This window comes from Acomys minous (genome assembly GCF_964271855.1).
Source record: "Acomys minous genome assembly, chromosome: 8".
NCBI lineage: Eukaryota > Metazoa > Chordata > Mammalia > Rodentia > Muridae > Acomys > Acomys minous.
In genome coordinates, this window is record NC_140489.1 from 82,668,593 (window position 1) to 82,694,027 (window position 25,435).

The window sequence follows — 25,435 nt, forward strand, 5'->3', positions numbered from 1 at the left end:
GCATCATGTCCTCAGTTGTTCTCTCTCTTCTTTTCTGACAGCAAATGTTGGCCCCTTCTCCCCACCTCCTGTCACATTCTCTCCTCTCTTTGATTTGAACTTCAGAAATGTCCACTGTGACTACCTTGACACTGCTAAGGACTGGACCTATCCTTGTCTGGTTTTGGCCTCCAGCCCCCTGCCTAAGCCCTTCGTAGGATGACAGGGGTACCCAGGTTGGAACATTTCCAGTTTGGGAGTTTAGCCATCATTTAAAACTCTACTCTGAAGCCCTCTCAGCCATGTGGTGTCTGTGATGTCAGTCTTTTCTGGTGGTCCTCCCATGTCATGGAGCCTGGTCTCAATGCTACTGTGACCTTGATATCTTGTTCTTGACCCTACCAGTCCACTAGCTGGGAGATGCTTCCAGAGGTGTCCTGAGTACCACTCTTCCCATGCTGCTTCTGCTCCTCATAACCACAGGATTCTGTGTGACCAGATACTGATCTTACTAGGAATCTCTCTCTTACTCTATTTCCAGTTGTCAGATGGACATTTCTGTTCTAATGTGACAGAAAATCTCAAGACACTTAAGATGAAGGCACCATAGCTTTCCTCTGTCACAGTGTCAATGTTTGTGTGATTCAAAGTTCACACTCTAAACTAAGATTTAGTTTTATTCTTAATTGCGTGTAAGCCATATGTCTGTGCATGCAAAGGAGTTCAGGTGCCTACAGAGCCCAGTGGAGGGTATTTGATCCCCTAGAGCTGGAGTTACAGGAAGTGGTTATGTCCGCTGATGGCGGTGCTGGGAACTAAACTCAGTTCTCTGAAGAGCACCATGTACTTTTAGTCGCTGATGCATCTCTGTATCCCAGTTCACATCAGTTTGGTTGCTTTGTTGTTGTTGTTTGTTTTGTTTTTGAGCTTGGTATACAGCTGAGGATAACCCTGAACTTCTGATCCTCTTTCTCTTACCCCTCAAATGCCAGAATTAAAGGAGTGTACCACCACACCCAGTTTATGTAGTGAAAGAGGCACCAACTGAACTATATCCCCAAGTCTCTCCATCTCACAAAGTCCACATATCCATGAACCTACTCCATGTGGGCTATACTAGGATACAGAATCCTTAATGAGGCCATTAAAGCTAAATGAGGTGAGGTGGTGGGCCCTGACCTGATGAGATTAGTGTTATAAAAAGAGGACTTATATTTTCTCGATACCCCATGAAGACAATGCAAGCCAGGAGATGGTTCTCATCAGCACCCCCAAGGCAATGCCTCAATTTCAATTTCAGGCTTCAATTCCATCGCATAGAGAATGGTTTTAGTCTCTTAACATTTTGTTAAAATTGCCGGTGCTCATCAATATGCTCAACTTTAAAACTTAGTTATTTTTTGGACCCTGTGCTCCACGTTTTCCTAGAATGCTGTGGCTGGGACCTATGGGCCTCTTCCTCAACATCCCCTCTGATTCTTCCTTCTGCCTCTTAGCTCTTTTCTAGTCTTCTGTGCCTTTGGTGGAACTACAAAATCTAGGCTTCATCTAGAGCCCTCGCCGTATTTTCTTTTTCCCTATTGTGACTTCCTCCATCTTCTGCTTGCATCCTGGCTCACTCACCACCTGGGGACGGTTCCCTTCTCTTTGGATCTCGGGTTACCCAGTGGCTGTACAACCCCCCTCCTCTTAGTATAGCCCTCTCTTCTCTAGGTAACACCCCTGGAGATCCAGCTTTGCAGGCCACACCTGAATTCCTTTGGCTCTTCTGTTGAAGCATCTCTACTTATGTCCCTGAGTTAGTGAGTGGCTGATGCACCATTAGGCACCATTAGCTGTTCATGAGAAAGACAGCATAGCTGCAGGCCACATTTCCTTAGGGGGAATTCTCAAAATGCCTGGGGTTTCCAGGGAGCTTCCATAGTTTCCACTGAGGCTCTCCACTTCAAGCTATACTCTGCTCTGCCTTTTCTTTGCATGTGTCCCATTCTGTCTGCCCTGAGTCTGAGACCTTCAGAGGTGGCTCTGAGTTCAGTCCTCAAGTCCATGTCTTATTGCAGTAGCCTGCATGGGGCTTGGCCCTATTGAGCATCCAAACACTTGTTTGATGGAGCCTACTTTATGTACGCACTGTATTGCACCCTGGCCTGGCTGGTTCTCCTGATATGGCTGGGCTTTAAGGTTGCCAGGGACAGTGAGAATCATTTTCCTGTCCCATGTTTTCTCCTATATAAAGCCATGATTTTCTTCATCAATATCTGACAACACGGTCATTACAGCACTATCTTCTAACTTCGTTTGGGGGGGCTTTTCCTTTGTCTCTAGGCATAGCCCTCAATTTTGGAAATAACTGAGAGGCTCCTGTTAGTGGCTTTGACAAATGACCATCACAATTTCCCACCTATTCAGAGGTCCCAGGAATCATGTGACCAGCAGCCTAGATTGGTTCTCAGGACACACGTGGACCCCTTGACCCAACCAGTGGCATTTAGCTGTAACAGTCAGATGTTCTGACCACAGATGGACCCATGAGGATAAGCCCCTTGCGAAAAAAGAGCAACAATGAAAGTGAACATATCACAGAGAATGTGTTATGCACCATGCGTGGTGTACACACCATGCCATGATGTGTTTCTTCTCATACCACAGCCCCATGTCTATGAATGAGGAGCTGAGAGAAGCACTGTGAGGAAGGGGCAAGAAGATGGTGAGCCCCATGGACTCCCCAGTGACATGCACCTTTGAGGAGAAGATTCAGAGGAGGTGGTGAACAGGCAGGAGCTGGCCTCATAGCCATGCTGTACCTTTAGGGAGAAATGGGTGGGTGGGCTGAACCCCTGGATGCTTCTCTCTGTTGAGCCTGAGCTCCAGCATTCCTTCTTTCCTCAGAAGCCTTGAAAGCATGCTGTGAACAGCAGGAACTTTCTAGATTTTATTGTGCCAAGTGAATTGCAGCCTTAGAGAACGGAGTAGACTCCACCCACCACACCACAGACATGCTACTAAGAGTAAAATGGATAGACCTAAGATGGAAGCTCCTTTGGGGGCAGGGCTGCACAGAATGGTCCACCTCTTCTTAAGCATGTCTGCAGCTTGGTTAGTCTGTAACCAAGGATGCTTAGCTTCAGTCAAGGTATGAAGCTTCATCTTTGCCATGCTAGAAAACATAACCTGACTGACATAAGGGCTTTTAAACATTTTTTCAAAATGTTACTATTAGCTCAAATTATAGGAAGAGGAACTTTGTGGAGGGCATTTTGGCACTATCTGTTCAAATTTTATAAACATACCACTGCTGGAGCCTGGAGCCTGCTAAGCCAGTGTTGCTGACACACCACTAGACACATGGACATGCAGGTGTTTGGAGAGGAAGAGTCCTCAGCCTTCTTTTCAGTATCTGAATCTAAGGGCAGCAGGTAGTGGTGCCTGGTGGGAGAGGCTTGCCCTGGAGAGGGGAAGCAGCTGGGTACCACCAGGCTTATTGCCCTGATATCTGCTGGCCCCAGGCATGCTGTGAACAGGTGGGTCTTCTTGAGTCTACACAAGGACCTGTTTGTATGAACAGGAACTAACTGCCTAGGCCTGATTATAGGTATACTTTGTAGATACTTACTGTTGTATAAGAGAAATTTCTGAGAGAAAACAAAATTCTCTAGCCTTGGAAGGTAGTTGGGAGACTATATTATGGGAAAGACCTTGTTTTTTTTTTTTAAGCTGAGTATTTAAGTAATCTCTCTCTCTCTCTCTCTCTCTCTCTCTCTCTCTCTCTCTCTCTCTCTCTCTCTCTCTCTCTCTCTGTCTCAAATGCACATGCATGCACACACACACAGGACCAATCTTTCCTTGTTGCATGGCCTTTGTGACTCAAAGTCAGGTGTTTACACTTGCACAGCAAATGCTTCTATCCACTGAGTCGGCTCTCAAGCCCAGAAGTTTCTTCATGAACAAAAAAGGCTTCAAAACGTTCCAGCTCTGTGTCACATACTCTTGAAGGTGGCATTACTTCTTTGGCCCACATACCAATGCCTGCTTATTATTTGAGGTAGTTTTATACAGACCCAGGTGTGTGTTCGTATTTGCACAGAAGAACCACTGTGACTCCTCCCCAACTCACAGGCACTGACACTGTGCAATGTGAGTCCCTGATACTCAGACACCAAGTCTAGTGGGTCCTGCTGGCTTTCCTATAAGACTAGCTGCCACTGAGACTGGTGCTTTCCCAAGGAGCCCAAGACACACCACAAAACAGGTCTCTTTCAAGATAATTGAATCATACTTCTATTTAAATTAAACAAATAAAAATGAATGGGGTTGAGTGAGTCTCCTGGGAGTTTTTTCATGTGTCTGACAGGGGCCAACTACAAGGCCACTATGACAAGCAATACACTCTTTTCCCAGGAGGGGGCTACTTTGGAATTCTAAGCAAGACATATTTCAGCCTACAGTATCTATGCGTGCTCCTGTGGGTTCATGTAAGATAAAGTCTGCTTCTTACTGTGAATCCTGATACTAAAAACAAACAAACAAAAACAAAACAAAGCCCAGAAAAACATGGCCCTAGTAGGTAGATGTGGCTACGGTGTGTGCTTTTGAGATAAATTTGCAGCTTTGCATATCTTTCCCCAGATCTCCACTTTTTTTCCCCCCTAATTTGGTGGATGTTTTAGGTCTTGGCTTTCTTAGAATAGAGAATGAGAAAGAAGGTAAAACTTGCTCCCTCCAGAGTCACCACTGTGGCTGAACAGTGTGTCTGCCATGTGCAGAGGGACTCACCTGCGGTGTGTGAGGAAGCTGCCACTGACGTGTCCCGACCCATCACATCCGGGTGTAGGGCAGGACATGCCCTCAGTCTTGACCGACTTCCAGGAGAACTGGGAGCCATTGAGGTATCCATCTTTCTGCCTTTTGGCCGCCAAGGGGCATCCTGAGGCGCTGCGGTGGGACGCATACTTCCCAGTGATGTGGCCCTGACCATCACAGCCAGGGACTGGACACCTGGACAACAGACACAAAGCAAAATTTCATTGTCTTTACTGTCTTGAGCATCATGGACTCTGTAACACAGTCACCCCACATGAAAGAAAACAAAAACATGTATCCTCTATTTCACAAGAAAAAGGGAAACAAGAAGGGAACAGGAAGAGCCAGATGTGGCACATGTCTGTAATCTTAGGTGGCAGTAGGAGAATCAGAGCAAAGAAGACCTAGAAAGACACCACCTAGTGGGGACATGTGGCATTTCACCCTTTTAGAAATGGACATTTGGAGACTGACAGACTTGACAGGGAGTATGTCCTGTGATTCGGGAGGTAGAGTGACTCTCACACAAAGAGCTCTGGTGAGATGTAGGTGTTTGCAGAAAATGACACTTTTGGCCAGAATTTCTGCTGTTGAAATGCAAAGCTGATGGGTCAGTGTAGGAGTTCAATTAATATATGCTAACAAAGTGGCAATGTTATAACTAGCATTCTCAAGTGTTAGGAAGCACTCTATGTGGTTGTGCTCTTGGGGGACACAGGTGTTCTTTCAGCTAGACGAGATGACACACCTCAGGGGCAGCATCTCCAGCTCTAGAGTGGAAGGTTCAAGGAGCTGGAGGCCCCGCCTGGGAGTGTACTGCTGATTGCTTGTGTGGGAGGAGACCAGGCTCAGCCAAGAAAGTGCTGAGGCTCACTTCCCAACCTCTGCTGCTCAGGGCTGTGTGTCTGCTTGCACTTTCTTTTCATTTTCCACTTCTTCCTCTCCTTCCCTCCTTTCTGCTCTCCTAATTCTCCTTTCTCCTCTTCCTTTCCTTTCCCTTTCTTTCTTTCCTTCTTTCTTTCTTTCCTCCTTCCTTCCTTCCTTTCTTTCCCCTCCCCCCTCTCTCTCCCCCTCTCTTTTTCTTTCTATCTTTCAACAGGGTCTCATGTATCATGGGCTGGCCTGAAGAACTAGCTATGTAGCTGAGGATGACCTTGAACTTCTGATTCTCCAATCTTCATCTTATAGGTCTGTACCACACATGCTCACTTATGAGTGCTGAGTTTTGAACCTCACACATGTCAGGCAAGCCACTCCACCAACTGACTTTAACTCTAACTCCATATTTCTTTTTGAGGAGAAAAATTTGTATGTCACAGATTCCATATTTATGCTTATTTTTGATAAATATTATTTTAGCTTAGTGACCTATGTCTTCATTGATTTTTGTTTGGTTTAAAACTTATCTCTAAAAGTACGTGTATTAGACTTCAATGCAGACCCACCAGATTTACCTTGTGAGGTTTGGGGCCCTTGGAGGGAGGAAATGTAGGGAGAAATAGAAACTGAAAATGAAACTGGAGCATACCCACTAGCCCTTTCAGCTGCAGAGGAAGGTGCAATGTAGCTCCCTCCCAAGCACACCTTAGGAGAGGCAAGGCACTTCTGGCTTTACCAAGCTGCATGCAGGGAATCTGCTTTTAGTGTTATGTTTACAGTCCCCAGTGTATTCTGGGAAGGGAGCATTTCTTGAGATTTAGGTCACTGGACAGATCACTTGGTGACACAGATTGTGGCTGGACATCTGAAACTTTGTAGCCAGGTAGCAGTTGTACTCTGGCTTAGATTCATCTGGCCTAGTTTCTTAGTGAAACCTTAGCAGATGCCTTCTAGAACATGCTGGCCCTTTTTCTCACAGATGTTCAATGGGCATGGCCCTTGCTGGCCCCCATACCTGATTGGCTCTTGGTCTTCCTTGTCCTCTTTGCTCTGTGCTATCCGAATGCCACTCTTCTTTGCTCTTGGGCACCCAGAAAGGCTGAAGGAGAGACAGATTTCAGATATACTGAACCAACTGAGGCACCAGGAAAACTTCCTCACCAGTGATCCAATTTCCCTCTACAGCCTGGGATTTGGGGATGAATTAAAACTCTAGAGGGGAAGGCCACTTTGGACACAGCTGCCATGTCCTCTCAGTGCCTTTGTACTCTGTCAGTGCCCTCTCATGGAGGTTAAGAGCCTTGGGCAGACTAAGTGCTATAGGCATGGGGAGTGGCCAGCTTAAGAAATGACAACAGTGAAGACTAGTCAAAAAAAAAAGGTCCTAGAGAAGGTTCTGGGGGAAGGGAGGGAGGGAGAGAGGGATGGTGAAGTGACATGAAGTGTAGACAGGCCCATCTTGATGCTGTGGAGAGCCCTGCAGCCCAGGTGTGTGCTAGGAGCTAGTCCACCTCAGCCAAGCAGAAAGGATGTTGGAGTCTGAACATGTTTGTTTACTTTCTAGATTTGGGACATAGAGGCCCTGGAGATTGCCTCAAGGAATCTTCATGTGCTGGGTCCCCTCTTGAGTGTCTCTCCCTACATGGCAGGCTGGGACACTCAGTGTGGGCCTTGGCCCGTGCGGCTGTCCATTCCCTCACTGTCCCAACTCATTCTTCTGTCACTTCTAGCTGTGTCCCCTGATGGCTCTCTCCCTGAGTCTTCACCTTCTTTTTAGCCTCATGTAGCCCTTGCCTGCCTCTTTTCTCATGATTTTGGCCTCCACATGATGGTCACATCTACAAAGGAGCCCTTGGCCTTCTCTTGCTCACCTGTCCCTCCTCCGAAGGCTCCTAAGAGGCTGGTCCCAAACATGTGTGAGCCACCTTGTATTTATCTGGATGTTTCCTACTCAAAGGCCTTGCACAGAACAGGTGACAGTCGAGTATTTGTTGAGTGATCAGCATAACGGGGAAGGATGGACTCAGGAGGCAGGCTTCTCTCCCCACACGGTGAGGTCCAGTGTCCCTGCCACTTGGGCTTAGTGGCTCGCAAGCCCTGGCTTACAGGGTTTCATTCTCACAGACAGCACTTCAGTACTTGACTGGAAGCTTGAGAGAACCCATATTATTCTTCCTGTCTGATGGAAGCACACGGATGTCTACCTGCAGCTGAGCCCCGCGCTCCCAGGGCCACTGTCAAGGGCTTTCTAGTGACTCTCTGTCTCTGTCTCTGTCTCTGTCTCTGTGTCTCTCTGTGTCTCTGTGTCTCTCTGTCTCTCTCTGTCTCTGTCTCTCTGTCTGTCTGTCTCTGTCTCTGTCTCTGTCTCTGTCTCTCTGTCTCTCTGTCTCTCTGTCTCTGTCTGTCTCTGTCTCTCTGTCTCTCTCTCTCTCTCTCTCTCTCTCTGTCTCTCTGTCTCTCTCTCTCTCTCTCTCTCTCACACACACACACACACACACACACACACACACCCCTCAGCTGAGGCTGGCCCCAATTTGCTATATAGCCTATGACGATCTTGAATTTATCATTCTCTTGTCTCCACCTTGTTAGTACCGTGCTCCTCAGATTTGGGCAGCATGCACTACTCCACCTGCTTTTATGTGTTGCTGGGAACTGAACATAGGGATCTGTGTATGCTAAGCAAACACACTGCCACCTGACCTACGGCTCGACTCAAGACTCTCTATTTTTTATGTGAAGCATGGACATGAAGCTATTATTCTTCATAGATTCTGGAGACTCCCATGGTGATTTTACTATAGGTCGGTGTGGGAATGGCGCCAGGCTGCAGAAGTGTCCCTCCTAGTGCTGGTGGTACCTCACCATGTCTCTGATCATAGTTCTGGGACCAAGATTTTAGGAGATCCCCCATAGAAAGGACAGGAGAACAGGAGGCCAGGGAGGGTACAGAGATTCAACAGTATGTTAGTCCTTCCTTAGGATCCAAATTGGCACCCACAGGAAGCCAGCTGCCTTCTGTTTCTAGCTCAGTGATAGACACACAATTGCAGGTGTCTGACCTTTGATAGTGGCCTAAGGCTCTATGCACCATTTTTCACAGGAAAGCTAATACCACTCTCTAGGTCCATCTTTCCTCTCTAAATATTGCATTTAAATATTTTTCTTTCCTGACTCCTTCAGTGAAGGCAGACTTCTCTTGCCTGGTGAGAGAAACCTTTGCATCTTCCTGTCATGTCTTCCTTGCTTAGGTGTCTTATTGCAAGAACCTCAGAGGCAATGTGTTTGAGCAGAACCAGTCTTAATCCTCTCTGGCAGCTTTCACACTCAGACCATGATGTGGCCACTCACTTTTGGCCACCGACACTCTCCTTCCTATACCCTTGAGTTTTCTCTGTACTGAATATAGTTGCATATAAGTTAAAAGGGGTTGTGTTGGGGAGATGACCAGTGTGCCACCAGTCCCATCTTGGAGGATATAGGACTTAACTCATCCTCAAAGACCAGTCCTTATATCCAACTCGCTCTCCTGCCTGGAGTTGCCCAAGGCCCTGCCCAGACTTGTGCAACACTATCTCTTCCCTCTATAGAGTAGTTGTCCCTTAATTATCACTGTTCCCTGACCTCCAGAATGTAGTAGGTGCTCGAGAAATATATGTGGGATTCTAAGTTATTGGAATCCTGGGCTAACATTTGGAATCACGCTGAAAATTACTAAATATTTACTAAGCAGAAACTGTTTCCCATAATTCACTACCATTGACTCAGAGACTCATTAGGTGTTTATATTTTTACTTGAAACTATATACATTTGAAACATGTGACAGTCACAGAAGGGTCTGGTGGTAGACCTCAGGGCGTCATACTCATGCTCCTATCTCTAAGCTGTTTGCCTGACTTTAAACCAGGGTTAGATGGAACTTCCTTGCTCAAATCCATCCCTAAAGAAAGGACCAGACACAGTTGTCCTTAGTAATTTGCCTATTGCTTTGTCTCCTGCCTTACTAGGAATGTGATTTTGAGCTGCGGGTTCTGCTTTCCCCTGTGTACCAACATCCTTCTTTGTCCGACTCATCAGAGCAGTTGATGCTTTGTGGAGTGATGTGTTGCATGGTCCTAGAACTGAAAATAGCCAATGTAGGTCCATTACTGAATTGTTGTAGGCCTTTAAAAAAAACCTATAACATTGTAACACTTGATTTCTTAGGATAGAGAGACAGACTAGGGTGGGCCTTAGCCAGCTCAGGTAAGGGGAGAAGGCTAAAGGCCACCAGCTGGGAGCTGTCTGTCTGGATGAGAAGTGTCCCCTCCAGGCCAGAACGTGGCTCGGCTAGCCTCCCCTGGTAAGTGAAGGGCTTCCCTGTAGCATATGAGCAGCTTCGGCCAGCAGGTCCAGGTTGTACTTTCCCTAGCTCCCTAGTGAAGGATCCAACCTTCTCATTCTGTGGGCCTCAAAGAAGCCTTCCTCTTTGTGCTCCTGGATGCTTATGCTTCTGTCTTTATCCCTATCTTTGTGTCAGGTAATTTTTCTCCTAATGGCAGGGAAGGCCTCTATAATCACTATCTGGACTTCTCAGGGCACAGTGAAACAGGGTAGAAGTACCACCATCCTGTGGGTGGAGTCTTGGGTCTTTCACCTCATAGAAAGACAACAGGAAAGGGCTCGAGAGAATACTGAGGTGACAGCATGGCAAATTTGCACCCCAGCCTCAATTATTCATTTCGAGTAAGGTAAAAATAGTCCCACAGGCATTGAGACCATATATGTATGAAGCTCAGTGCAATACTTGTTACATAGAAAACCATGTCCTGGGTTTTGGGAGGTTATTAGTTGATCCTTAAGATTTTGGGGTTCTTAAATGGGAGGCACAGAAGTGGGAGACAAAGTAGAAGCTGAGGGGTCTTAGGTGTGTCTTGCTATTGTATGATCTGGTTGAAAAGGCTAGTAGGAAGGCTCAGACAGAGAACAAGGGAACCACAGTGGACCTGTGTGGTAGGAGCATTCAGAAGCCACTGCACCACTGTGTTACAGAACAAAACAGAACTGCAGATGAAGAAGGCTCCCATGAAGGCTAGGAAAAATGGCACACACAAGATCTTTGAGAAGCTGAGGAAATGATCAAGAATTCCAAGATGAGCCAGCCGAAGACTGCAGATTGTGAAAGCTTCCCAGGCCACTACAGGACAGCAGGACGGGGAGGGGGGCAGGGAGGATGGACGAAAGCTTCAGAAAACATCATAGACTATAGATATTTGTTAAGATGAGTTCAGTGTGGGTGTGGGGGTTCAGATACGACATTATGACTGGAAGCTGCCACAGTTCAAACTAAACCAAGCAAGTCCCAATTGCATGCTGTCTGGCATGACTCTGGCTGCACTCTTTCCCTGTGGGTCGCACCTTATGCTGTAGTCTTCTGATATTCTTCTGGGCTCATGTGACACTTGAGGTAGATACCATGACTTGATAACAGCTCTTCTAGTTTGTCTTTTAGAGCCTCCCTTTCCTTAGACCCCTCCCCAAAACAGCTTCAGTGCTTCAGTGTGTAGAGAGAAGCAGGAGGAGGCACACAGCCATGCAGTGCTTTGAATAAGAATGGTGGCTCCGGAAGTTCATACGGTTGAATCCTTACTCATCAGGAAGCAGCACTACTTGGGAAGGATTAGGAGGTGTGGCCTTATTGGAGTAGCATGGCCTTGTTGGAGTAGCATGGCCTTATTGGAGTAGCATGGTCTTGTTGGAAAAAGTGTGTCACTGGGGAATTGGGTGGGTTTTGAGGTTTCAAGGGCCCAAACCGGACCCAGTCTTCCTCTCCCTCTCCTCTCTCCTCTCTTCTCTTCTCTTCTCTCTCTCTCTCTCTCTCTCTCTCTCTCTCTCTCTCTCTCTCTCTCTCTCTCTCTCTCTCTCTGTCTTTTCCTACTGCCTGTGTATCCAGATAGAGAATGCTCAGCTAGTTCTTTAGCACCATGTCTGCCTGTGTGTCACCAAGCTCCATCCGTGAACATAGACTGAGCCTCTGAAAATGCAAGCAAACCCTAATTAAATATTTTATTTTATAGAAGTTGCTGTGGTGTCTCTTCACAACAATAGAACACAGACTAAGACAAGCCTCCACTGCATTTCAATTACAAAGGAGTCTGTGTATTCCTCCAGGGTCTAGAGTCATAGAACAGGGGCCATCTTGTAACTCCAGACATGGTGATGGGTGCACTCATTCTATGGCCAGGAAGGGCAGACCCATGGGTACCAGAAGCTCTCCATTGGCTCTGATCCTTGGCCTGCTTGGAATCCTTGCTCTGAGACCTCACTTCTTACTGTGGCATGAAGATGCTCTGAACTCAAAACTGAGCTGACCTGTGGCATACATGGGGGGAAATCCAGTGCATTCCTGTCTAGGCAAACTTTCCTCTATGGTCTCTGCACTGTGTATCTCATGGCCTATGTTCCTGGGAAGGGATTCAGGTACATAAAAGAGAAGGAAGAGCCTAAGGACCCTGTGGCTAAGGACCAATGATCTTGAGGAAGGTACTCATCTAGCTGTAGGCTTCTGTCTTTACTCAACTTATACAGACCTTTGCTTATTTAGCTGTGACCATAGTCTTTCCTTAGTGGAAAATAAGATCTGTGAACTGGATGCAATGTTCTTGCTTAATATGCATGACTCTATTCAACTTCTATGTAAAGGAACTCATTACTACATAACATTTCAATACACTACACTTTCTGTTTGCTAAAACTGCCACAAGGCAATATTTGCCCAAAGTTTTCTCCTCAAAATCAAATTTGCTTTGCAACTCTGTTGATAAAGCCTGAATTTACTTCACCACAGATCATAGCTTAAATATAAGCCTGACATACAAATACACACACACACACACACACACACACACACACACACACCATGCACATCCATACATATGAACACTACCACACATGAATACAAAGACACACAACACACATACACATACCACACTACACATATAATTAAATCATACCATATACCCATATACATAAATATGCACACACACAATACATATACATGAAAATATACAACACACATACATATGAGTGCACATGTTCATACATGCCACACCACATACACACATCACACAGATACATACATACCTACACATACATACTCATACAGTAGTCCCACATTATTTTGAGACAAAATTTCTCTATATAGCTTAACTTGGCCTTGAACTCTTAGTGATTCTCCTGCCTCAGCTTCCAAGTACTGGGTACAGATAGATGTCAACCATCATGACTAACTCTACATGACAATTTAAAGGCATTTGTATTTTACTAATACCTACCATTCTAACTCAGAAGCCAAGTGAGTAAAAATGCGTATACTCACTACGCTCAAGGGTAGGTACACAACACCACTGTTTTTAAAGTAGAAAACAAGATATTGGGTGTAGGGTGATCAGGAAGCTACCAGATTTACAAAGTGATGAATGTTCAAGGGGCATTTGTTTTCTAAGGTAAATTAATCTAAAGATTAGAATAGAATGTGCCTGACTTTATTCATTTAACTTTGCTGCTTTTGAACTCTTTTTTAATATAAACCAACCATCTATTCTGGAAAGCCTTTCAGAGAGATCTCACTCTATCTTGCATAGCTGGGAATACAAGTCAAAGGAGCGACCTCTCCTGACCTGGTGGAGCTAAGTCTGGAGACATTTTGACTGGCACCCAAGGATGGAGGTCATGGTACATTTGCAGCCTAAAGCTTGAAGGAGACCTCAGAGCAAAGGACTGCCAGTTCACAAATGCCAGCATCGCCGCAGCTGGGAAAGCCAGGTGGAGACCATGTGCTTCTTTGCACCGTGATGGTGTGCGCATTCTGTTTCTACAGACAGGGATGGCTCCACAGACTGCCAAGTTCTCAGAATGTGAGAAAAACCATGCTCTGTGACCAAAGCCTGAGAAGTCCCACCTTCTTGCCGAGTGAAGTGTGAGCAGGAACCATGCCAAGCTAGCTTAGTTAGCATCCTAGGCCCTTGATGCCTGCCTCACGGTCATCTTATACTCTGCCTGCCCTCAGCAGTAACGGTATCAGGTCAACAGGAGTCCTGAGTCCTGATAATGGCTTGTCATCTGCTGACGCCCCTCTGGTAGTGGATGCCCACTTGTCCTTACAGGTGTCAGGTTTTGAGGTTTTGATGCAGGATTTCTGAGCCTGCACCCAGGCTCCTTAGTGAGAAGCCACTTTGCCGTCTTTACCAAGTATTTGACCGCCCCTTACTCTGTGATGGTATTGTCAACTTTGTTCTTTCAACATAACTAACACCCATCAAAAGGTGTGCACTTCCACTATCCTGATGGAATGGCAGGCAGCGGAGGCCTCTTGTCAGCTCAGGTGCTGATTCTGTGTCATTTTGTAGCCTATCTGCTCTCATTGTGAGAAATAAAAAATTTAAAATTAAGCCTTTTTGTGGCAGTCAATTCTGCTTATAGAAACTTCACAGCTTTATGCTTCAAATCCTAATGTGAAGGGGACCAGTAGCATTTGTGTATCTGAGAATATTTGTCCACACGGGGCGTTCTCAGAGATAAGACACTTGGAGACGAGTCTTTTTCCTTTGTTCTAGAATGGAGGACTGGAAATGTTTTGGTGGCCTCCCTCTTGCCATTCTAGAGTGGTGTACAGACCAAGGAGAAATGGCCATTTTAGCACCCCCAGGAAGACAGCGCTGAGACCCCAAAATCAGATCCTTAGGTGAGGATAGCTACATGAGGTCTGCAGCCAGCCTGTACTCGTCCAAGAGTGCTGCCTGCCAGGATGGAGCTGCTGCTCTGAAGAGAGAGGATGGTTCTGACGAGTCTACATACCTTCGATGAGAAGCGTAATTGCCAGTGATGTGTCCAGAACCGTCACAGCCAGGGGTGGGGCACCTACAAGTACAAATGCAAATGGGGTAATTTACTTGAAGGAAATCAGCCCTCCTGGGTAACAGACTTTATTTATCCAAAAGGCCAACTCTTTATGGCACACCCTCACTACTAAAAGACTAGATTGATCTGGGAGTTCTCTAGCTCACTGCTGACCACTACCACATCCAAATCCATCTCTACATCCTTCCTTCCCAGCATAAGGACATGCCCAAAGGACCATGGAGTTTTGTAACCACTCAGGATGTCTCAGTCTCTGAAGCACCTAGTGTCCTCTGTCACTAGGCTTGTGGCACCCCCCCCCCCATCATGGCCTTTCTGTACCCTTACTGTTCCATTGACTTAGCCAAGGCCGGTTACTGCAGGGCTTGCGATCACAATTTACACATGACAAGATACAAGAGTGGAAAGAGATGCATCATGGCTAAGGGCACGGCCTAGACTGAGCCAGGGATGCACAAGGATTCCCTGCCACGTCCTCACAATGCTACCCAGAATGGGGATCCTAGAGCCCAGGAAAGGCAATAGCTGGAACCTGTGCTGGGGGTGGTGGGCAGGGAAGGCCTGCAGTTCTCTAGTCACGGCCCCGTCTGCAGGTCTGCTTTACCTCAGCCTGTTCCTTTTCTTTTGGGGGTATAACGTAGACAGTGCATTTGCATATCAGATGCCCTGATAGGGATCTCATGTAGCCATAGGCTCCTCTACAGAGTCTTTTTAAATCCACAGAAACAAATTCATCTGGCATCTTAAGGCCAGCTTACATTATTGAGGGCTTTATCATTGTTTCCAAACAACGTGTGTGTGTGTGTGTGTGTGTGTGTGTGTGTGTGTGTGTGTGTGTGTGTGTTATAGCTGTGTGTGTACAAGTTAGGGTATGTGTATGGGGAGGCCAGGGGATAAGCATCTGTATTAGTAGTTCTCAGACACTGTCCCCCCCTCTGCCCCCTGCACCCCCCTCTCTGACAGAGCCCCTGAGTGTCCTGGAACATACCAAGTAGATTAGGCTGGCTAGAAGCCCGAGGGATACACCTGTCTCTACCTCCCAGTGCTGGAAATATGGGCATATGTCATCAGGTCTGGTATTAATCTTTTAATTTCATTTTTACAATGGTGTCTTGGGATGGCATTAAGGTCTGAATGCTTTCAAAGCAATCACTTTTACCACAAAGCTGTCTTCCAATCACCCATATAACTTCTTAAATACACAATCCCAAGAACAAGCAGATAGGAATAATTTTAAACATGGTTTTCAAAGCAACTGCATTGCTTTTGTACCACTATGAAGATAAAACTAAGGGACAGAAGAAAAAATCCTTTCCATTAAATAACTCATATTCGGTGACCCAGTGAACAAGACACCATCTGTTTATGAAGAGAAGACTGTGCTCTGTGTGCTCATGCCTTCCCAGTGAGAGCCCGAACCCAGGTCAAGAACAAAGAGTCAGCAGATGTGCTCTGTTCCCAACGGCCTTGGTTTCCCTCTGCTCTTAGCAATGCTGAGAGTGGGCTAGCATGTTAGCCCAGTATAGAGGTGAGACTGGAAGGCTACTAGTGTACAAAACTGAGGCTAGCCCACAAGCCTGGTATAGTGAGGCTGGCAGACTAGTCAGCCACAGATGTGCCTACTCTAGACTGGATGGCGTGCCAAGGAGCAGGTGGGCACACAGGGACTGGACAAGTTTCAAGTGTGTGAATGGCAGATTGCCACACTGGGATGCATAAACAATTTTCAGGGTTTAGAAAATGTCTAATTTCCCTCTAGTCCTATGAAAGAGAATGTGCATCTAGATCTCAGGACACAGACGTCAGCACCATATGTAAGGAGAGGGTTTAATTTATGGCCTGTGTTATGGAGGAGCAAAGCCGCTGAGTGGCAGGGCAGTGGGGGTGTCTGTGGAGTGCTTCGGTCCACGCAGGGGGAAGACGGAGCTTTCAAATAGCCATTGGCTACAGGGCGAGGCTGAGGTTGTTCTTCATGAACGCTGCTTGTCAATAGCAGCTCCAGCTCTGGCTGGGGACTTGGGTTTGAACAGATTAACTGGGTAAGTCTTCATTTCCTGTGTGATGATAAGACCCGCCCTTCAGTGGCTAAGAGTATTTTCTGAGGAACAATTCAGTAGACTTGTTTAGTGGTTGATTTCCCCAATGCTGAGGCACTCACCTGAGAGAAAATCTTGGGAGCAGTGAAATCATCCTGAGAGACACTGACATCATAACAGCTCTGTCTGGAGGTGTATCAAGAGACTCGGGGTTTCCTACCCACCAGTAACATAGACTTGGCCTTGTTTTCTACTCTAGGGAGATTTTAAAGCTCTTCCTATTTTAAAACCTAGAGACAGTTAATTTACAGTCTACTTATTTAGGATGAGTAAATGCAAAATCAAAATGTGATGTAACAACCAAGAAAGCGATGGTGATTAGATCTTACGACCTCCACCCACAAAACCCTAACAGCAAGTTTTTTTTGTGTTAGGCTGTTCTTTACAAAAGTGTAATTCATCACCTGGAAATACAGAGGTTCAAAATGCCCTGTCTCTACCTCAGAAGAACAAAACCAAGAATTTTCTCAACCTTCAGGATTTTCGTTGTTCTGCAGAGAAAACACCGCCAGTCAGGTTTTCTTTCTGGAACCTATGCAGGTGAGATCACCTGTTAGCCATGAGGCTGTGGGCCTGCTAAGCAGCCAGGCAGGTAGCTATGGGGCCTAGAGAGACTCTCTCCGTGACCAGCAAAGGCGGCCAGGCCCAGGGGCTCTGCTCCCATCTCCACGCACTGCATGAGCTCAGCACGGCGGAAGTGCTTGCTGCCACTCTCTACCTGCAGGTGGCGCTTTTGGGCCGAGAACGGGAGCCCAGGCTGCTTCATCTGCTGTCTGCTTCATCTGCTGTCCCCTGCAGTGGCTCCAGGCTTTCATTCCTATCTGACTGTTCAAGACTTTAAGGCTTTCTTAAACTCATAGATTTACATACAAATTTTCCAGCCTTAAGAAATCTCAATATTCAAAACCACAATTTTCTGCAGCCTTGAGTGAAGGAATGATGATTCCTCTAAAAAAAGGAACCTGCCTCTCAGGCCTGTCTGCTCTAGGCCTCGGTGGTAGGAGGTGTGTGAAATCCACTTTTCCCTGTCACGCTGGCAACCATCCCTCTAGGAGCACATCTTCCCAGGAAGGGAGGCCCACGTGGGACAATCAGAGGCAGCCTGTGCGCACAGCTTGGGTTTTGAAACCACAGAAGAGATGGGCTGGGTTTCCATGGAAACAGCCCTCAGCTCCCTTGGGGGAGGCAATGGCTTGGCTGTCAGCACTGAAGTGCTTCTGGCAGGCTAAGGGAGGTTTTAAAGGACGCTGCTCGATGGCCCTTCTTGCTTTCCTAATAGCTGCCACGGACAGACAGCAGCACCGAGGATATTTTAGGCTTTTGTGGTGAAGGATGTGAAGTTTGTTAAACAAAATGCTTGGCTGTATTGGTATATTCTTTCTTTTCTACCACAATGGGACGATGAGTAAAAACCACTCAGGGAAAGGAAACGATGAATAAGTCATCTCATTCTATGCCTGCTGCTTCTCAGACTGTGAGACAAAACACCCTGGACTTCTTGCTATCACTCGGTTTTGTGTTTGCTGTATTAAGGGCAAATAATTTTTGGTGGTACATATTGCTCTGTGGCTGAGAACACTGGTCTTGAAGAACAGTGACAGAAAAATATTTTTTAAAATGTCTTACATAGTGCTTAATTGGAGAGACATGCAGATTCAGGCAGAATCTTTAAAATATTAACCCAGAAGTTCCCACGGACAGCTCGTTCTGACCCTGGGGCACAGCTGTTTGCTGCCGGGGAAGCTGTTTACTACTTACTGGAGAATGAACCCCATGGTTCCTTTGCCTCCTGCCTCTTTACTTATTTACCACTGAGTAAACATCGGGCCTACTTAAGCACAGCCATCGGCCACCCCTACCCAGAGAGTATCAGACATATCTTCTAACGAAAGAGCTGGGTATCAGAGAACTGAAATACATAATCTTAAAGCTAGAGAACTTTGCACTAGCACTTGCCACAAAGATGGGACAAAAGGCAGCACATCTCAATTCTGACATGAATTTGTCCTCCATGGGACTCAAGCCCCATTACACAGCCCCATGTGGTACCCTCTTTCTAGAACCATAGCCTGGAGAGAGTGGAGGCAGTTGCGTCTACTAACTGCCGTTGTCTTCCTCATTAATCATTTTTAAGTGTCTTGAAGTGCTCCCTCTGTATCGTCCCCACACTCTTTACAAAGGCATAGTATGAGGGTTAAAACAACATTTAGAATTATGCTAAGGGATATAAAGGATGATGTCATGACAGGCACGCCCTCTGATAAAGTGAGGATGACACTATACCAGGTGTGCCCCCTGGTGAAGTAAACATGTGGCATTATGATACATGTGACCTCTGTTTAAGTGATGATGTGGCCTCATGGTAGGTATCCCCTCTGGTTAAGTGAGTGTGACATCTGGTTAAGTCTGTGATGTCATGACAGGCATGCCTTTTGGTCAATGGAGTATGTGATGTCATGACAGGTACACCCTCGGGCTAAGTGAGTACTCATGGAGCAACACATTTGCTGCTTGCTATGGGCTAGAGGGGACCCCATTTCATGCCAAGGCCACGTGATATAAGCTAGCAGCTCTCCATCTCATCTGTCACCCCATATCTCTTCTGCAGGAGTCACATAAGCCCACATGTTCTGGTTGGGTGTAACATGCTAACACACTAGGGTCAGTTCCCTTCATGTACATGAAAAAGGATCACAGTGTCAGACAGATGTCAAGTCATCCCAAGTGCAGGGTCCCAGAATGGTATTGACAGTTTGTGACTAGTACATAACCCAGGACCCTTGCTGGGTGAGACAGCTCCCCTAAACATGGAATGGGCTCCCAGATCAGAGCAGCAAAGTGTCTGCATGTGATTAATGAGTTCTCAGGGTAGAAGTAACTACTCATTTTAGAAATCTTTACACAATGGTGCCCAGCACTGCCACCCTGGTGCTTCCTGCCTGGACCCTCTGTCTCCAGCACTGCCACCCTGGTGCTCCCTGCCTGGACCCGCTGTCTCCAGCACTGCCACCCTGGTGCTTCCTGCCTGGACCCGCTGTCCCCAGCACTGCCACCCTGGTGCTCCCTGCCTGGACCCTCTGTCCCCAGCACTGCCACCCTGGTGCTCCCTGCCTGGACCCGCTGTCCCCAGCACTGCCACCCTGGTGCTCTCTGCCTGGACCCGCTGTCCCCAGCACTGCCACCCTGGTGCTCCCTGCCTGGACCCGCTGTCCCCAGCACTGCCACCCTGGTGCTCTCTGCCTGGACCCTCTGTCCCCAGCACTGCCACCCTGGTGCTCCCTGCCTGGACCCGCTGTCCCCAGCACTGCCACCCTGGTGCTCTCTGCCTGGACCCTCTGTCCCCAGCACTGCCACCCTGGCGCTTCCTGCCTGGACCCGCTGTCCCCAGCACTGCCACCCTGGTGCTCCCTGCCTGGACCCTCTGTCCCCAGCACTGCCACCCTGGTGCTTCCTGCCTGGACCCGCTGTCCCCAGCACGGCCACCCTGGTGCTCTCTGCCTGGACCCGCTGTCCCCAGCACTGCCACCCTGGTGCTTCCTGCCTGGACCCGCTGTCCCCAGCACTGCCACCCTGGTGCTTCCTGCCTGGACCCGCTGTCCCCAGCACTGCCACCCTGGTGCTCTCTGCCTGGACCCGCTGTCCCCAGCACTGCCACCCTGGCGCTTCCTGCCTGGACCCTCTGTACCCAGCACTGCCACCCTGGCGCTCCCTGCCTGGACCCTCTGTACCCAGCACTGCCACCCTGGCGCTCCCTGCCTGGACCCGCTGTCCCCAGCACTGCCACCCTGGCGCTTCCTGCCTGGACCCGCTGTCCCCAGCACTGCCACCCTGGTGCTCCCTGCCTGGACCCGCTGTCCCCAGCACTGCCACCCTGGTGCTCCCTGCCTGGACCCTCTGTCCCCAGCACTGCCACCCTGGTGCTCCCTGCCTGGACCCGCTGTCCCCAGCACTGCCACCCTGGCGCTTCCTGCCTGGACCCGCTGTCCCCAGCACTGCCACCCTGGCGCTTCCTGCCTGGACCCGCTGTCCCCAGCACTGCCACCCTGGCGCTTCCTGCCTGGACCCGCTGTCCCCAGCACTGCCACCCTGGCGCTTCCTGCCTGGACCCTCTGTACCCAGCACTGCCACCCTGGCGCTTCCTGCCTGGACCCTCTGTACCCAGCACTGCCACCCTGGCGCTTCCTGCCTGGACCCGCTGTCCCCAGCACTGCCACCCTGGCGCTTCCTGCCTGGACCCTCTGTCCCCAGCACTGCCACCCTGGTGCTCCCTGCCTGGACCCGCTGTCCCCAGCACTGCCACCCTGGTGCTCCCTGCCTGGACCCTCTGTACCCAGCACTGCCACCCTGGTGCTTCCTGCCTGGACCCGCTGTCCCCAGCACTGCCACCCTGGTGCTCCCTGCCTGGACCCGCTGTCCCCAACACTGCCACCCTGGTGCTTCCTGCCTGGACCCGCTGTCCCCAGCACTGCCACCCTGGCGCTTCCTGCCTGGACCCGCTGTCCCCAGCACTGCCACCCTGGCGCTTCCTGCCTGGACCCGCTGTCCCCAGCACTGCCACCCTGGCGCTTCCTGCCTGGACCCGCTGTCCCCAGCACTGCCACCCTGGTGCTCCCTGCCTGGACCCTCTGTCCCCAGCACTGCCACCCTGGCGCTTCCTGCCTGGACCCGCTGTCCCCAGCACTGCCACCCTGGCGCTTCCTGCCTGGACCCGCTGTCCTTAGGCTGAGCTGGCCCTAAAGGGTGACTTTTAGTAATGCTTTAACTCTGAGGCTGGTGCCAAACTGCAGAGAAGACGGAATGCTTGGAATAATCACGTACAACATGGAACCGATGTACTCTGCGGGTTCGAAGACTTTCAAGAGCTCCCCTTACAGTACGGCCTTTGTTCCCAGTTCATAGCAGTTCTAGTTTAGTAAAACACAAAACATAAAAAAAAAAAACAAAACCCTTTTTCCTTAGTGCTTTCATTTTAAAAGAAATAAAAATGTAAAAGTAGGCCCTGTCTCTGGGTGCTAACTACAGTTATAACATACAGTGGTTCTGGACACAAGGTTTTGCCTGCTTATATTCCAGCTAAGAACACTTTCCTTTCTAAATAAACATGGCTCTGAAAGTATAATTCTTTTCATCTTTTATGTCATATATATGAAAACAATGAAGAAATGCAGAGAGAAACAATAAAGACATTTTAAATAGACAAATGTCATATGCTCACTCTTATGTTATAATCTTACATTTTTTTCCTCAGAAATGGAAAGAAACCAGGTGACTTATCAGGAATATACATGGCGCCTGACATTTCTTAAACACATTACCTCAACTTCAAAGGAAGACACATCTATAAGTAGCTTTTCAATTTGTAAGGTATTTGATAGTTTTCTATTCATCTGCAGTTCTACCCCAGTTGTGCAGATTTGGAATGCTGTCCAGCTATAACATAGCTCGGTGGGTCTGGCATCAGGGCTGGGCAGGTAACCTCTTAATGACTCCTCCCTGGGTGGAGCACCTTCCTCCTCCTTCCGGAGCCCATTTCTCTCCCAGAAGTCCTTTTCTCTGCTGTCTGTACTGCCCTGCTCTGTCCTGTCTATTTCAGAGGTTCCTAGGGAGGGTGGGTGGAGGACTTTCGTGTTATTTGAAAATGCTGAGATCACAGAGTGCTGCTAGCAAGTGCAAGCCTTGGAACTGTGTCAGCCCAAGTCTATGCAGAGAAGCTCCAATGCAGGTTTTCCAAAGCGTGATACTCAGGATGCAGCTATACTGAGAAAACCTGCACATTCCAAAATATTAGTAGCCATTCGGTTAGATTTGCTGACATAGGTAACGCACAAAAAAATGAAATACTTCTTTTTGGGTCCTAAGCCTTTTCTTTTGTAATTACATTCAAAACCAAACCAATAAATAGGAAATCACTGTTTAAATGCCCTTCACTTAATTTTGAGCTAAAGTGTTGAAGAGGGTTAGGCCTCTGATGCATATGCGTCATCATGTAAAAGAGTCTGAGAGGCCTGGCAGTGACTCCTGGCTGACAGGCTCAGGGAACCCTGCACCTCCATGAGGGAAATGAATACCCACTTGATGGGTTGAGAAGCTTGTCAGTTATATGAGGACCAATATAGTGGTCATCTAACCCTGGGGACATGTTCTGAGGTACATCAGTGGTGGTTTGTCACTGCACCAATGTCAGAGACGGACCTAGGTGGTATAGCCTGCTAAATGACATGGCTCTACCATCATTTCTGCATGGTGTAGCTTCCTGCTCCATTGTTCTAAGGCTGGATGGCCCGTTACTGCATTGGGTGCTACACGCCATTGTAACACCATATTCTAAACATGCCAAAGTATACAGTATGGTAAAAATATACCCAAGCTCCATGGTAGTCCTGTGGACCACTGTGGTGTATGCTGTCCATCACTGTCCTAGCCAGAATATAGAAGACATTCTGTACAGCGCATTTAGATCCCAGATTTATGGTACAACCCATTGGGAATAGGAACTTCTTGAAGTCAGTCTAATGCTGATGAGATCGCAAGCTTGCTATCAGCATGGGTAGCCTCTGACATGCACTGAGTAAATGCAACCTTTAGCCATGGACTCAACTCTGTTGGTCCCACAGTGTCCCTGGTGTTAGGGATAGAGGAACCATTTTAGACTTGACCAGAAGCCTGGCTGTGTTTGATTCATTTCTGTGGGCCACTGGAGCTCAGGCTTGGCCCAAGGGTGGCACCCAGGCTGCATGGCAGCTAGACTGGCATGCTGCATGCAGCTCTGTTCTTGTGTCTCGGTCATGCAGCTACAAGTCTTAACTCGCAAGTCATATGTATGGATCATGCTGCCCTCGGAGTCTGTGGGAAGACACCTAACGGACCCTTGGGTGCCAACACTGTGACCTACTGCATGGCTGGAAGATGTCCGAGGAACATCAGCAGTGGGCTCCTGTCAGGGCGGCAGAACGTACCTAGCACATCCTGACGTCCCATTCACTTAACAGGATGTGTCCATGGGAAACTGCTGCCAGAGCACATGCACGTCCAGCAGCAGGGGACCAGCTAAACAAGAGGCGGGGCAGCCGCAGTCAGAACCCATGCAAAAAAAAAAAAATACAAAAGGTGACTAGTGCAGCGGGCTCAAGGCAACAGAAACCACCATTCCTAACCTCTCACCATCTATGGTGAGCAAAGACCATATCATACCACTTAGCTCATGGTGGGTGCCGGGGCTCCATATCTGACATGCAAGGGACTTTCATCCAGTGCTGGAAGATGGGGGGGGGTGGGAGGGCTGAGAAATACTCACCTTCAGTTGATAATACTGAGCCCTAAGTCAGTGCCCCAGTTAAAGAGTTTTATGAAGGCTTTGTAGGGGATTCTAGTGCCCCAGGTGCAGGGTGGAGGTGTGTAAACACAACTGCATCTAGTCTACTCCACATGTAATGACATAATCCTAAAGTGTTCTCACAAAGGAATGAGAAGGCACCAATGAACACACCCAATAATCTTTAAGCAGAGCTGTCAGATATCCATGATACCTTTCAGTTGAGGTCACTAAGAGGGGACAGGGAAGGGAGGGGATGGAAATCCATGTCCAGAGTTTCTCATGACAACAGTCAAGTTCTCCATACCAGACAGAATGACAGACAGTCCAAGGCATCCACAGTGCTCTTCCACCTCAACCACTACCAGCAGCTTGCACTTGCTCACACATAAGCTCAGGGTGGAGAATGTACCAGACAAGTTTCCTGAGGCTGCTAAGGCTCAGAGTGTAGGAGAGACCCATCCCATTGGCTCCCACCCAGATCTGGGAGTAGATGAAAGAGGGCATGCTGTATGTCTGGCCACTGCTTAAGCCATAAGCACAAATGGAGGCACCGGAAGTTAGCTGTGCTTCTCTGACCCCAGATGGTTCAATGCTCCGTTTCAGCTGAAGGCAGAAGGAGTGTGAATCACTTAGAATCAGGTCAGTTTCTGAGGGCTGCTGACCTCAGCCTGGGCTTCCTGGGACAGCAGAGGAATGACTGAGCCACCTGTTGGGTAGGTGCACTTGGGTTTTCTGTGGCACTGAATGCTCATTTCTAGTATATAATCTCATGCTTGTTTGCTATATTTTCTATGCTTGTAGGCCATTTATTTACTCACTTGGGATATTTACACAGGGTCTTCTATGGTGCTGAGACAAGCCTCAGTCCTCACATCCTCCTCGTTCAGTCTCTGAGACCGGGAAGAGGCATGCACTACCACACCCAATCAGGACCTTTTCATTTCTGAAGCCCCCAGTTGACTTCACATAAAGCCCGAGGGAATTAACCATTTCATGCTGTCCTGGACTCTCCGACAACCGATGTCTTCTCCCTAGATCCTGTTGCTTTGTTTACTTTTTTATGTCTTCATTTAAACCTCATTTTTTCAGTTCACTTTCTACCTTTTAGTACCTTAGCATGAAAAATTTCCATCCTTCTATCAAAACCACCTACATTTCTCCCTGATTTTAAGACAATTTGTTTGCTCAAGTCAATAAGAGTTTCCACAGGCTTGGTTTTGTAATATATTTTAGAAAAAAGCTCATCAAATTCCTTACTTTACAGGGAAGAAAACAGATCCAAACTTAAAGATTCTACAACAGTGAGATAGGCTTTAGAAAAAGCTCTTTTCTATCTTCTCCTTTTCTGGAATTTTCTTTGATTAGAATCTTTTTGTTGTTGTTGTTGTTTTTTTTTTTTTTTTGGTCTTTCTTTTTTGAGACAAGGTTGTTCTTGTGTATCCTAGGGCTGGCCTTGAACGTGTGATC

General features: G+C 47.8%; 1 protein-coding gene across 13 annotated transcripts in view; it reads right to left on the reverse strand.

The window, feature by feature from the left end:
• Positions 1-25,435, reverse strand: part of MYT1L (myelin transcription factor 1 like) — a 403,682-nt gene that overhangs the window by 26,117 nt on the left and 352,130 nt on the right. For all 13 annotated transcript variants that reach the window (XM_084791226.1, XM_084791228.1, XM_084791224.1 and 10 more), the window contains 3 exons: positions 14,495-14,557; positions 6,674-6,757; positions 4,753-4,974 (listed from right to left, as the gene is read on the reverse strand). In XM_084791226.1, coding sequence (XP_084647352.1) covers positions 4,753-4,974; positions 6,674-6,757; positions 14,495-14,557 — 369 coding nt within the window. The remainder of the gene's footprint in view (positions 1-4,752; positions 4,975-6,673; positions 6,758-14,494; positions 14,558-25,435) is intronic.